This window comes from Pistacia vera, unplaced genomic scaffold (assembly GCF_008641045.1).
Source record: "Pistacia vera cultivar Batoury unplaced genomic scaffold, PisVer_v2 Contig581, whole genome shotgun sequence".
Lineage (NCBI taxonomy): Eukaryota > Viridiplantae > Streptophyta > Magnoliopsida > Sapindales > Anacardiaceae > Pistacia > Pistacia vera.
Window position 1 is genome coordinate 179287 of NW_022196425.1, and position 14131 is coordinate 193417.

The 14131-nt window shown below is 33.4% G+C and overlaps 1 protein-coding gene and 1 long non-coding RNA gene across 2 annotated transcripts; one reads left to right on the forward strand and one right to left on the reverse strand.

Annotated features, from left to right (window-relative positions):
* Window positions 1–3592: 3592 nt before the first annotated feature.
* LOC116109483 lies at window positions 3593–8155 on the forward strand. Its single transcript, XR_004124770.1, has 3 exons — window positions 3593–3919; window positions 4546–5394; window positions 8029–8155. It is a non-coding gene; the product is annotated as an uncharacterized LOC116109483 (long non-coding RNA).
* Window positions 8156–10997: 2842 nt separating this feature from the next.
* On the reverse strand, window positions 10998–13856 carry LOC116109524 (sodium transporter HKT1-like). Its single transcript, XM_031395751.1, has 3 exons — window positions 12646–13856; window positions 11377–11604; window positions 10998–11290 (listed from the first exon to the last, which is right to left on the reverse strand). Exons 1-3 carry the CDS (start codon window positions 13854–13856, stop codon window positions 11092–11094), a joined length of 1638 nt encoding a protein of 545 aa, XP_031251611.1. The 3' UTR covers window positions 10998–11091.
* Window positions 13857–14131: the final 275 nt, after the last annotated feature.

Below are 14131 nucleotides of genomic sequence, written 5' to 3' on the forward strand. Positions count from 1 at the left end.
GACATGTCCTAATATGCTGACATAAATTTGACTCTAGTTCACAGATAAAGTAACATGACAAAATATTGACTACAGAACTAGTATAGCACATCGAAATTTAACACAAACTATATATACCCTCTAATTATTTCTCGAATGTACTTATTTCCTTAAAAAAATAATCTAAATTGTACTAACATGTATGTATTTCTTTTTCAAGCATTTCGCAATTATTAAAAAAAAATAAAAAATTAAGGAATGTCCTTATTAATTTTTATTGAATGCTCCACGTTATACTTAATTCATATATATATTATTTTGTCTCTTGCAAACAAGTGAATAGAGGTGTTACACTAGCCAATAAATAACTATATCTTACATAACAACAATAATAGGTAAGTCAGCTTTTAATTTTATATCTCATTAATTTTTGTCTTTCTTAAACCATGATACATATTAACTTTGTTCTTTTTCTCCTCACATTGTATAACGTACATGAACAAAATTTAGTTTTATTTTTATAATGATATCTTTTAATTAGGTGTGAAAGTTGAGTCAAGTCACTCGTTCTCGGCTAATTAAATGCTCAACTTGGCTCAATTACAGTGTCGAGCCGAGTTCTAACACAATGCTAATCGGCTCGAAAAGCTCGTGAGCTTTAGCTAGCTCGAGGGTGCATTTGATAGTTTTGAAACTAAGAGGGAGTCATAAAATTTTATAGTTTTTAAATTGCAAATCCACCCATATTCAAATTATGTAAAAGTCGAATTGGATTTGGGGATTAAAAATTAAAAGGAAACCCTAAAATATAAAAACTCCCTCCTTCGCCTCCTCCTCGTCTTTGTGTGTAATCCAAGCGCATTCTTCCGATCAGGAAGTGTCTTTGAAATACTCTCTTTCTGCAGACATCTCTTAACCCACGCCATGTATTTGGGGCGCTCTTTTTCAATGCTCAAGCCGGACAAAATCTCATATGTGTGAAAATAACAGCAGTGAGGAACCAAACAAATATCCACGAACCCCAAGGTTTCACCTCCGAAGAATGGCTTTTCTCCATAATCTTAGTGGGTCTTGTGTGATTGAGTACTGTAAGAATAAATAAATATGTGAGAGTAGAAAAACTTGAGAAAGATTCAACTTTGTTTGTTGAATTCTTAATTGAGTTTTTAATAGATTTTCGATGGTTCTCTAATTTTTTTCAGTTTAGATTCGTCACTCTCTTTACAAAGTTAGTACACGTGATGTGTATTTTAAAACCCGACCCGGCCTAGCTGGTTCAACCAGCTCAACAGGGACTCAGAGCCTTCATCGGGCTACTTATCAATTTTAACTGTTCATAGCAAACCCTTGAGAGGAGGATGACAATCGGCGAGCACACAATGGCAGATGTTGGGGGTTTTACAGTGGAAGGGCCAATGAGTCCAAAGGTGGTGATGGAAGCGATTATCGATGAGTGAAACGACCGAAAAGAGAAAAATTCACGTGGCCACAATAGTGGACTGTTGCTAGTGATTGGTGAGGCAAATGGGGGTGGGCTGGGGTGAGATGGGTTTTGGTAAGGAGGTTGAGGGGAGTGTTTTCGTGGTGACGGAGAGTGTTGTTGACGCCGAAAACAAGCCCTATTTAGCCTAGGTTGTTGAAGCTAATGATCCGCATGCATTTGGGATGTTTTTGTAGGATTTCAAACCTGTAGGGACTTATGCAATTATTAGGGGCGTTTTTACTATATTTTAAACTTTTGGGCACACTGACATAACTAGTTTGACCTATCGGTCAAACCAATTTAACCAGTCAACCTGGCAGGCAATCACTTTATCAGGTTTCACCCTAAGCCAGGTTTTGGCCAAACGACTTGCGCATATCCAAGGTTTGCCGAAATGACAAGTTGGTACCCATAAGGTTTTAAAATGACAAACAGGTACCTTCTGTCATGTGCTGTTAGTGATTTCTGTTTGTTAATAGTGAAAAGACTAAAATGCCCTTGAAGTTTGATATTTTAGTTTTTTAAAAATTTCTAAAAAACCCCCTAGGTTTGCTAATTTAACTAAACACCCCCATCTATAAAAAGTTTGTTAAATGACAAAAACAACCCCACCAGCTGCGGCCAGATTCCGGCCACCACCACCGGAATCTGGTCGAAAATTGCGTTACGACATAGACCCCGTCGGATCTGTGTTGTAACGCGCCGATCTGGCCTTTTCCGGCTAGATCCGTGGTTGATCTGGTCGGAAAAGGCCAGATCTGGCCGTCGAGGCAGCAGATGGAGTTTTGCAGCCTCAACGGCCAGATTTGGCCTTTTTCGGCCAGATCCGTGGGTGATCTGGCCGGAAAAGGCCAGATCTATGGCTAGATCTGGCCATCGTGGCCGCAAAACTCTATTTGCGATGTCGACGGCCAGATCTGGCCGTAGATCTGGCCTTTTTCGGCTAGATCAGCCGCGGATCTGGCCGGAAAAGGCCAGATCGGCGTGTTACGACATAGATCCGACGGGGTCTGTGTCATAACGCAATTTTCGGCCAGATTCCAGTGGTGGTGGCCGGAATCTGGCCGCAGCTGGTGGGGGTATTTTTGTTATTTAACAAACTTTTTATATGGGGGTGTTTAGTTAAATTAGCAAACCTAGGGGGTTTTTTAGAAATTTTTAAAAAACTAAAATATCAAACTTCAAGGGCATTTTAGTCTTTTCACTGTTAACAAATAGAAATCACTAACAGCACATGACGGAAGGTACTTATTTGTTGTTTTAAAACCTTTTGGATACCAACTTGTCGTTTCGACAAACCTTGGTATGCGCAAGTCGTTTGGCCCCAAGTTTTAAAACCTTGCACATGACATGTCCTAATATGCTGACATAAATTTGACTCTAGTTCACAGATAAAGTAACATAAATATTGACTACAGAACTAGTATAACACATCGAAATTTAACACAAACTATATATACCCTCTAATTATTTCTCGAATGTACTTATTTCCTTAAAAAAATAATCTAAATTGTACTAACATGTATGTATTTCTTTTTCAAGCATTTCGCAATTATTTAAAAAAAAAGAAAAAATTAAGGAATGTCCTTATTAATTTTTATTGAATACTCCACGTGATACTTAATTCATATATATATTATTTTGTCTCTTGCAAACAACTGAATAGAGGTGTTACACTAGCCAATAAATAACTATATCTTACATAACAACAATAATAGGTAAGTCAGCTTTTAATTTTATATCTTATTAATTTTTGTCTTTCTTAAACCATGATACATATTAACTTTGTTCTTTTTCTCCTCACATTGTATAACGTTACATGAACAAAATTTAGTTTTATTTTTATAATGATATCTTTTAATTAGGGGTGAAAGTTGAGTCAAGCCGCTCCTGCTCGGCTAATTAAATGCTCAACTTGGCTCAATTACAGTGTCGAGCTGAGTTCTAACACAATGCTAATTGGCTCGAAAAGCTCATGAGCTTCAGCTAGCTTGAGGGTGCATTTGATAGTTTTGAAACTAAGAGGGAGTCATAAAATTTTATAGTTTTTAAATTGCAAATCCACCCATATTCAAATTATGTAAAAGTAGAATTGGATTTGGGGAATAAAAATTAAAAGAAACCCTAAAATATAAAAACTCCCTCCTTCGCCTTCTCCTCGTCTTTGTGTGTAATCCAAGCGCATTCTTCCGATCAGGAAGTGTCTTCGAAATACTCTCTTTCTGCAGACATCTCTTAACCCACGCCATGTATTTGGGGCGCTCTTTTTCAATGCTCAAGCCGGACAAAATCTCATATGTGTGAAAATAACAGTAGTGAGGAGCCAAACAAATATCCACGAAACCCAACGTTTCACCTCCGAAGAATGGCTTTTCTCCAAGCTCATCTTCCGATCTGTTCAGGATTTTAACGAATTCCCTCTTGGCTGCCTCCGGATTTTCATCTCTTGTTCTCCAGGTCTTCCTCCCAGCTTCAAACGCCTGCATTTTTTTTTTTGGCTACTATGTTTATTGAAATCTTTGATGGGAAATACAGTGATGGAGGGAGGATTTTGTTGTTGTGGGACTGGGCCCCAGTCACTGGGGTACCTTAAAAAAAAATTTTCAAATATTATTGTTCATGGAAATTTGTTTTTTTTTTTTTTCATTTATTAAATTTTGTTAATAAATCTTTAATTTTGTATTTATTTTTTGTGTTTGATAATAATAAAAATTATTTTTAGAATTAAAAATATTAACTAGAGTTGATCCCACTGGAATTTTTGGCAAATTTTAGATGGCAAATCTTTCATTGTCTGCTAGAATTTTTTCTGATTTTTTCAATCAGCTTGAGCTCGAATTCGAACTCGAGCTTGAAAACTCAAGTATCCCTTTAAAGTACCGAGTTCAAGTTTGAACTCGATTCTTCAGGATCGAACTCGAACTCGGTATTGTAGCATTCGAGCCAAGCTCGAGTATTCAGATACTTAACTCAACTCAACTCAATTTCACCTCTAGTTAGTTCTAATCATTGATCCCCAAGTTAATCTATTGTTCTTTCTTTGATTAAAAATTAAAATCCTAATTTCACCACTTATGTGGCAGAAATATTGTTGGATGCTTGGACAATTCACAACCATATTCAGAACATGGTGAGAGCTAGATAGGGCTATGGACCTCAATAAAATGAAATATTTCATGGTCAATATAAAACTTGTGGAGATTTGGAGATTACCTATGATTATCTTGAAAACCAACATGTGACGAACATGGGTTTTCCTAACCCAAAGATTGTTGTAAGGTAGGAATGATGTTATGTACTATTGTTCTTAGTCTTGTTTAAGTTTTTTTGAATCCTATCTCAAAGCATGTCCTATGGTAGGATGTCTTTGTCTTTATGTTCTTTTGCTTGCTCCTCTCTTCTTTGTCCTATCCTTCGCGTGCTTAAGATAGATAAACAAGAGGAGATTAGGTTTTCAGTGTATTACGCTTGTGATTTTGTTCCTTTCCCAAGATCTATCTTGAGGTAGGATGATCGTTTTTTTAATGACTTTTTTGTACATTTTTTCTCTCTTTTAATGGTACTACTTAAAAAAAAAAAAAGCTCATAACTCTTTTGATACTTTCCATAATTTTATAAACTCCTTTTTATATTGGTTACACCATGTTAATTCTTTTTTTATTACCATGCATATGCATGACAGCCACATTGTACTAGATTTTCCTTCTTGGAGGCGAATATCAATACCAGGATTCCCGGTATCGAACAAGATGCTTAAGTAAAATTTTATTCATCCAGTTTAAAATATAATTTTGATTCTCTTTGAGAGATTAGATTAGACTCTCCACTTGATGGTTCACTTCAGATTCTCTTTCAAAGAGCATTTTCATCCAGTCTTTCCTTGCCTGGAGCTTCATATTTCTGGGTTGCATCGATCCCGAGTGCCAAAAGAGGTGAGTGTTTCAAGCCCAGTTGTTTTCTAGTTTTATGGAGTTCTATTTTCTCAATTATTTTCGGACTGCTGCATGAATGTTTACCAGAAACATAGTGATTAATATTACTTAGCAGTACATAACTAAGATTTTTCTTGTTTCTATCCTACATAAGAAATTCGAAAGTAGGTTTAACAATATGCTATAGACATGGTTGCTAAGATTTCTCAGTAAAATAAATGAAAAAAGTATCCTAAATGCTGATAATTGATCTTAAGCACCCATTTGTTTCCAAGTATATGCATATTTCAAGATATTTATCTCCCATAGCGGCATTCCACTACAGATGAGTTAAGGCAGTAGTTATAGAAGATGATCCAATAAATGATTCAGTAGAGTGAGTTATATATATTTGTTTTGAAAGATAGGGTCTACATTGCATGAATAAATTTTTTTGTAATCTATTTGGGGGTTATTATCTCTGATTTCTTTAAATTAAAGTTTCATAAGTTATCGGCAAGACTTCCTTAATTATGTTAAGTAATTTTTATTGGAGCTTAATAGCAACACCAAGTTACATGGTAACTTAAAACTATTACGGCATATTCTTTGAGAAATGAAGATTGGGAATGGTTACTATAGAGGAGAGACAAGAGTTACAGGAAAAAGTCTTGGGTGGCATCCAATCATGAAATGGCAAAATTAGTCTACATTATGTTGGAAAGTTTAAATTATAATTGTCACACCCCCTCCCAGGTATCCTATCTCATTAGATCCAGGCGCTTCGAGGGACTCGGGATCCCAAGAGGAGGGTGAATATTTTTGAAAATGTTTTTCTTAATAATCCCTATAAATAAAACCTCATAATTAATCTCCATGTAAAATGTTCAATTACCCCTTATATTTTTAAAAATTTAAACAACCCCTATACTTTTAAATGCTTAAGTCAACTTTGTAAACTTTTAGATTCATAAACCCCCCAAAAACTCTGAAAACATGATAGTTTCCCCCCTTCAGAATATAGGAGTCTAATTCAAGAAGGGGGACATTCCCTAAGGCCCAAACGGAAAGAATTAAAAGGGTTTACAAAAGAAACTGGGCCTCATTAATAAGTTAATAGGCCAGCCCACTATATATAACAAATTCAAAAACCAACAAAATAACTGGGCCATATTAATAAGTTAATAGGCCAACCCACCATATATAAGAAATCCAATACCCAAACAATATCTCTTCCCCAAAATTTCCAATTTCCAATGAACACGATACAAAACAAAATTCTAGCAGGTCAATGATAGTAAACTTAAAATTTTCCAGCATCATTTCAAATTAAGGGTCAGCGAATACAAACATAAACAGATGTAAATTCCAGCAACACTTTAAATCAAAAGGGGCAGCCGATTACATGTAACTACAACTCCATATTTAAAAAAAAAAAAAAAAAAAAAAAATCACCACATGTATGCCATTTGTACTTCATCACTTAGCCAACAATTTACTCAGTTTCATATTTCCAATATATAATCAACTCTTCCATAGGCTAAATATATCAGAAAGACCAATATAGGGCAGTGACTAAAGTGTATGAATTAACCCATTCAAGCATGAATATTGAAAACATGAATTGTTTATTCAATACTAGTCCACTCACATCAATTTTAAAATGTCCCTTAAAGATTTTTACACTTCTAAATGTACTCAAGTCCTCCTACAAAACTTTAACAGTCCTACTAGATCTTATTTCTTACAAAAATGTTCCCAAAAAGTTTCAATTCTTACACATTACCCCCCAAATTCACATAAATAAAATTGAAAAAGAAATACGGGGTATTACAATAATGCTTTGATCCGATTAAATTTTAAAGTTCAACAAACTCCATCGTATGAAAGTCAGATTTATATTTTATTTAGTTGAAATGTGGAGATTCAAACCTATGACCTTAGGCTTTAAAACCATGTTCAACAACGGATAGTTTCAGCATTAATTTTATAACAACTGACCTGTAACCCTTAATCTACTCAACATCCGAAATTCAAAAATTCTATATGCATTTTCTTTTTCTTTTAAGCTCAACACTTAACAATTTTGATTAAATTTTGTTGTTTTCCTTGTATTTTCTATTTAATTAAGCATAAACAATGAACTACGCCTCATGCCATGGCAACCATTATAAATTTTACTTTATTTAGGATGAGGATTTTATTTTATAGATAGAACTAGGAGTTGGATGGAAGATGCAAAAGACTTACCAACAAAGAGTAGTCTTAATTTGAACTTGAAACAAGAATCATCCATCGAGTAAATGGTTGAATATTACATTTATCATACATATGAGCACTTTCTTACGCAAAAATCCAACTTTAGGGCTTTGAATATTTGAAAATTCATAGCTTATTGTGTTTGAATTTAAACTTATAGAACTAATGAATCTAGACATTGCCACAAAAATATCAAAATTTTCTCAAAAATAAACTGATACAAATGAACCATACCCAGAGTTTGATGGAAAATGCAAAAGACCTATACCTCCAGAGAATTTTTATTTTTTTTATCACTTGAAATTGACAAGGATCTTGTTCTTCAATATTTTTTTCTTTTTGCAAAGAGCTTCAGAGTAGATGGATGCTTATTTTTGGTTTTTGCCGCTGAAACAGCTAAATGATTTTTAGGTCCGAATAGATCCAAAGCACTTGGTCTTGGAACTCCAGGAGAAATCTCTTCAACCGTAGATTTGTCGTCATGAACAAACATGTATGTATTTCGCACTCCATTTCGAGGTTGTTCTTGTTCAACACCATCCCCATTAGCACCTGGTAGAGAACTAGACCTAAATGATGTTACGTCCAAAGAGATCCAAACCACTTGGTCTGTGAACTCCAGGAGAAATTCTTCAGCCGTAGAGTTATTTTTATGAACAAATATGTATGTGTTTCGCAATACATCGTTAAAATCTCAAATCTCAAATCTCACTTGCACTCTCACTTTAGGGTTTTTCTTCTTTCTTTTCTGTGATGAGCCATTGGAAATTTATAACAAAATCTCACTCGCTGAGAATTTTACAGGTAGTTTTCTGCACCGCGTTAGTCAATAGGCCGCGTTAGAATAAAAACTCTTATATTTCTCCCTATTATATATGTTTTATTTTTATTAGAATTTTCAACAAATACAGAGTCTAAATCATATATTAAACTTTACCTCAATCAAATTAATCTTATATCCGGCCACCATATTGGTTAATGTAGACTAATTAAACTTCTCCACTTTTCTACCTTAATCAACATTGGGAATATTTCATAAATTAATCCTTAAATTGCATTGCGAGTTTAGTGGTGTTAAGTGTAATTTTTCCTTTGTTCAATAAATTCCTTCCTTGAGGTCTAAAAAAAATAAAATAAAGGATTTCAGACCTTTTCCCGTCAACATTGTCTATAACAATTTTCTTTGCTGTTTCCCAAGCTGTTTATCATTTCTTTTTTCTGTAAGGAAACGAGATTTCCACACCGCCAGAGTGTGTTGATCTTTGTTATCTTTAAAAATTGTTAAGATGTGGACCTGATTGTAAATTTGACCTGTCTTTAGGGTGGATATGTTTTGCAATTTTTATTTAGAAGAAGACATATATTGTACATGGTTTTAAAACGGCAAGTCCGATCGGAATTCGGTAACACTGAATGGATAAAACTATTTAACCATTGGACAAGATTGACATGTGGTTCAACCAGTGGCTAATTGGATTACTAAAGTGCAATTTCAAAATTTCAATTTCAATTGATGCCTGTTGATGTCAGCATTTTTATAATTACTAGAGTTTTAAAATTTTATTATGTTATGCTGATGTCAGCATGACACCATCGGTCAAACTTGCCGATCAGACGGGTCAAGCCCAATCCGGATATAAAAACATTGACATATAAATAAATTAATTAATAAATTCTAAAATTATAACTACTCATAATGAGAAATATTTTGTGTCAAATAAATTTCTTGTAAATTCTCAATTGAAAAACTTGCAACTTTAGAGAAAGGAAAGAAAAAGAAAAAAAAAAATGCAAGCAATGTTTGCTGTAGTACGACAACTCGTGCTATATATATTCATATACCAAAACTTTTCAAAACAGAAGAAATATTGCAGTCAACAAATAGTTAATTTCAAAGTTATAAGAAATAGTTATATTTTACTAATTTTGTGTTAAGTGATATATAATCAGATATTGACTTGACTGAAGGACTGCGTTGGAAATTACTACTTAGATAAGTTAGAGACTAAGTTTTCGGTGGCCATAGCGCATAAATAAAGCACTAGAAATGTTTGACCTGGAAAATAATATACCAAGCTTCTTCTCATGGGCAAATAAATATTGTAAATTTTGTAGGTTCTCATTTTATAATGTCATGTAAGCTAGTTCAGATCACAAAAATCCTCTCATAATTTTAGGTACAATTTTCCTTAGCTACCTAATGGTCAGACCATGAAGTTATTTCTTTTACACCAAGAAATCGGTGTATTAGTTTTAAACAAAAGTTTTTTATTAGGTTTCTTTTTTTTTTTTTTTTTTTTGTTTGTTTACACCAGCTTTGTGTTTGCTGACATGGAAATTTACATGAATTGCCAACATGGATTTTGTTTTGTATACAAACAATCCATGATCTAATTCAACATCGTTTCTAAAACTTCAAGGAAATAGTTGAGAAACTACATAAAAAAAAGTTAGCCCAAATAATATGTTTTATAATTAAAAAAAATCTCATAAATAACTATTAATTGTGAAAAGTGGTAGATGAATTTATTAGGATATGTGTTAATTCGGAGTTAAGAGTGTAGAAGACTTCCTTTAATACTACAAAAGGGGGTTACCCTTAGCCATTTTGAATAAACCACCATTTTGAATAAACCAAATTTCAGAAGCAATATTAGTTCTCTCAAATTTGAGAAGCAGTAGTAATTCTCTCTTCAATCACTCCTCTCCTCTCAGCCATCTTAGGAAAGCTCATTTTCTAACAAAGTGATATCAAAACTATAAAGATCATGAAGACGGTAAGTGAGATGGTTTCCTTCCAAGTTCTAATGCTTAGCCAAAACATGGGAGATTGTGGAGAAAGGCTACAAGGAGCCTCAAGATGAGGTTGTCATCTCCCAAACTAACCTTGCAAGATAAGGAGGATGGTTACAACAATGAAAAAGGTCAACGTGGATGGTGGTATTTCTTAATATTTCTTCCTAAGCCTAATATAAAGCCCATATTTAACCTATGTATTTAGCTCAAATAATAGACCTTGTAATTAGAAAGATCTTATATAAAGATATCTTATTTATCAGGGAGTTGAAGAATTTGTGAAAATATATTATTTATTAGGAAGTTGTTAGATAACTATTAATGGTAGAAAGTGGTAGATGATATTTATTAGGGTAGGTGTTAGCTGGGAGTTGGAGCATAGAAGTCTCCCTTGAGCATTATAAAAGGGGGTGACCCCTAGCCATTTTGAACAAGCCAAATGTGAGAAGCAATGGTAATTCTCTCTTCAATCACTCTCCTCTCAATCATCTTAGTTAACCTTGAGTTAGAAAACTCCTTTTCCAACAGAATTTGATGTCTATACCAATTAATTTTCTCTTCTTTGAAGGAAATAAATGCAGAACTCTAAAACTATATAAGAAAATTAAAAGCCAACATAATATGGCTTGTGTAAATTATACAAGATCTCAGTTATAACTTGTGTTATTCTAGCTTCCAAGCTTTACCACCGTTCATGTTGAATTTCTTTAGCCTTCCAAGGAGCATGACAAGAATGAGTATCAATTTTCCACCATCACTCCATCTTCCAACAAATCCATACCAAGTGTCTTTGCATGAACTCTCAGGATGCAATTGCCGTTTACAACTGTACCCAGTGGTGAACCCAACATTCCCATATGCACTACAAGAAGGCATTTATTTTCCCTTTAGAAAATCTTAATTTTATATACATATATAAAAATTTATATTTCAAAATAATCTCTTCACCTTATAACTTCTACGATGATGTTTAACACATTGAAGTTGAGGGGGTCTTCCTTGATTTTTTGTCTCTCTGTGATGCAGACCAGGATGGTAGAGATGACTAAATAAGAAAGTTGTGAGAGTATCAGATTCTCAGCAAAACGCTTCTTTCCCTTTTTCTTGAGTTTGCCATTTTTTGAATCTGTTTTACGGTATCTTCTGGGTAAAAACGATGTATAGGGCGGGAGATACCTGAACAAAGCAGGAAAAAATAGTTATGATCTGTTTTTGTCATTTATTTGATATAAATTCTAATTGTTGGAGGACAATATTCTCTATAAAAAACTAATAATTTTAACGAGAGATTAGAGAAATTGATGTTTCTATTTTTAATATTTTGGTCAACGAGTTCAGATTAGATTAAACAAACAAACAATAATAAAAACAAAAACTTAGAAAGTGCTTTTTTTGGAGTATTTTGAATAACAATTTTCAGGTATATTCTTAAGACATTAATTTAAACCTGAGAATTTTTCTTTTCTTTTAAGAATTGAAAACATTAAATTGTATTATAATTTTGGAAAAATACTTCCCTAAATCATCAATCTAAAGTAAGATTTTGAAATTATCTTTCTAGGATAAACTCTCTCTTTATGGTCAAATGGCATGCCCTTTAGTAATTGGAGTTAACTATACTCATGAATCTTATGTTTAAGTTGTAGGAGAGACAATTATTGGGTTTACCAAAAAAAAAAAAAAAAAAAATTAGACTTAAACTTCTGAAGTATGAATAGAAAATTCTTTATGTACAAACTATTTACGCAGATTGATGTGTTTTTTAAGTGATAACACAAAAGAAAGGGTTCCAAGTTTACCCTTCAACATGTGGTATCCATGAATGGCCAAGAGAAGATGTGACAAAAGAAAGGGTTCAACATTATTTAACATATTAACATATACAAATCAGTAATTTTCTTTTCTACGCTTTTTATATTTACTTCTTGTGCTCATTGTCCTCAGAAGGGTATATAAGAAAGGGCCTCTGAAGGTTTCATACCAAAGTTTTACTAAGAATTACTTTCTAATTATATAAATTAAATTACTAAAAAGAAATATATATATATATTGTTGTTTTACAAACTTCTAATTTCATAGGTTAATCTTAACACCTATCATTTAAAAACTGTACATTAAAATTTAAAATATTGATTATCTACTGTATATTAAGCATGACACTTGCTAATTTAATTAAAAATCATATCATGAATTTCTAGAAGAAAACCAAGAACTTACATCATAAAAACGAAGAGCGTCATCATCGCTGGAGAAATTATGGAGAGATCAAACACAGATTCACCAGTATGCCTCGAATTAACCACTTGAAACAATGAAGCAACGAGTTTCTGATAGGCATTCATACCATCCATGGCTTCTGAATTCCATTCCGAGGCACAAAACAGCACAAACTGAAGAAATATGAACCCAAATGCCGTAACACCAAGAAGAGAAGAATAAACGCCAGATAGCATGTGGCGATAGCCAATCTCTTTGTAATTCTTCAACATGTATTCAAACTCCCCTTGGTTTGTCACCTTCTTCAAAACCCAGATGAGAAGTCGCAGGAAAGATGGATACAATGTGTTGCCAAGGACGACTTGTGGGATTAGAACCCAAAGGAGGCCTGGATTTTTATTAAAAACCATCATGTTTTCATTGGTAGGGACGAATCCAGAGTTTGAGAAGGTTGAAACAATTAAGAACACAGAAAACGTTAGCGTATGAAGGCCCTTGTTTTTTAGCACTTCTTTTGCGTTTTGAACAAGGCTTATATACAAAAAAACTAGACTAATTCCACCTACATGAACAACTAAAAGATAACCTAATACTACATAAAACAAATATTTAATTGAATTATCAATTAAAGACTTTTCATTATCATCTTCTGAGCTATTAGTATTTGTAATAATAATTTGATTCTGGTTTTGTGTATGTGAAGAATGTGCCAAACCCAGCTCAATTTGGTCTTGAAAATTTGCGTTTTGTAAAGAAGAAAGGTCGATGTTATAATCTGAACCGACTCTATTTCCTAGGAAATGTTTTCTGGGAAACTTGTAACTTATGTAAAGTCCAAGCCAGGAGACGAAAACTTCTCCACCTATAAGCATCAAAACGATCAAAACGATGAGTTGAAAGTGAGAGAAAACCTCCATTTCGATTGTTGACATGCTAGAATTTGTCAATGCGGACACGGAGGTGAAGAATAAATCAAAGTTTTTTGGGCGAAAGGAGGTTCTTGGATCTGAGAACCGCAAAGCTAAGTATCCTGCTAGAGAGGAAATTAAGAAATAGAAAAGCTGAATCCAGAAAGGATGTACTTTGACAATCACGACACGAAAACATGACCAAACTAAAATCAAAACAGATTTGTTAAAAGAGGCGATTCTGATACTTGAATAATTACAAAAATCCTTTAGATTCTTACAAAAAGAAGGAATGTTATTCATCTTTACAGAAAGAAAAAGGCCCGATGAAGTAGCAAAGTGTGTGGGTTTTAAAGACGAATATAGGGCAAGGGTGTAACTTTAGTCATCTTTTTATAGCCATCAGTTTCATGTCAATAGTATTTCCAATAGTTATTTTAAAGAGTATATTTTATATAAATAAATAGCATTTTTATTAATTTCTGAATATAAAAAAATTATTATAATAAAGAATTTATGTTATATAAAGAGTCATTTGGAGATGCATAAAATATCTTCTTTTTTATTTTTTTTATTTT

Excerpts from the sequence above, each read along its gene's own strand:
- LOC116109524 (XM_031395751.1), bottom strand. The coding sequence starts at position 13,856 with ATGAATAACATTCCTTCTTTTTGTAAGAATCTAAAGGATTTTTGTAAT. Across the intron at positions 11,605-12,645 it reads ACGCTCTTCGTTTTTATGAT|GTATCTCCCGCCCTATACAT; the intron begins GTAAGTTCTTGG and ends TGCTTTGTTCAG. Across the intron at positions 11,291-11,376 it reads ATCATCGTAGAAGTTATAAG|TGCATATGGGAATGTTGGGT; the intron begins GTGAAGAGATTA and ends GCCTTCTTGTAG.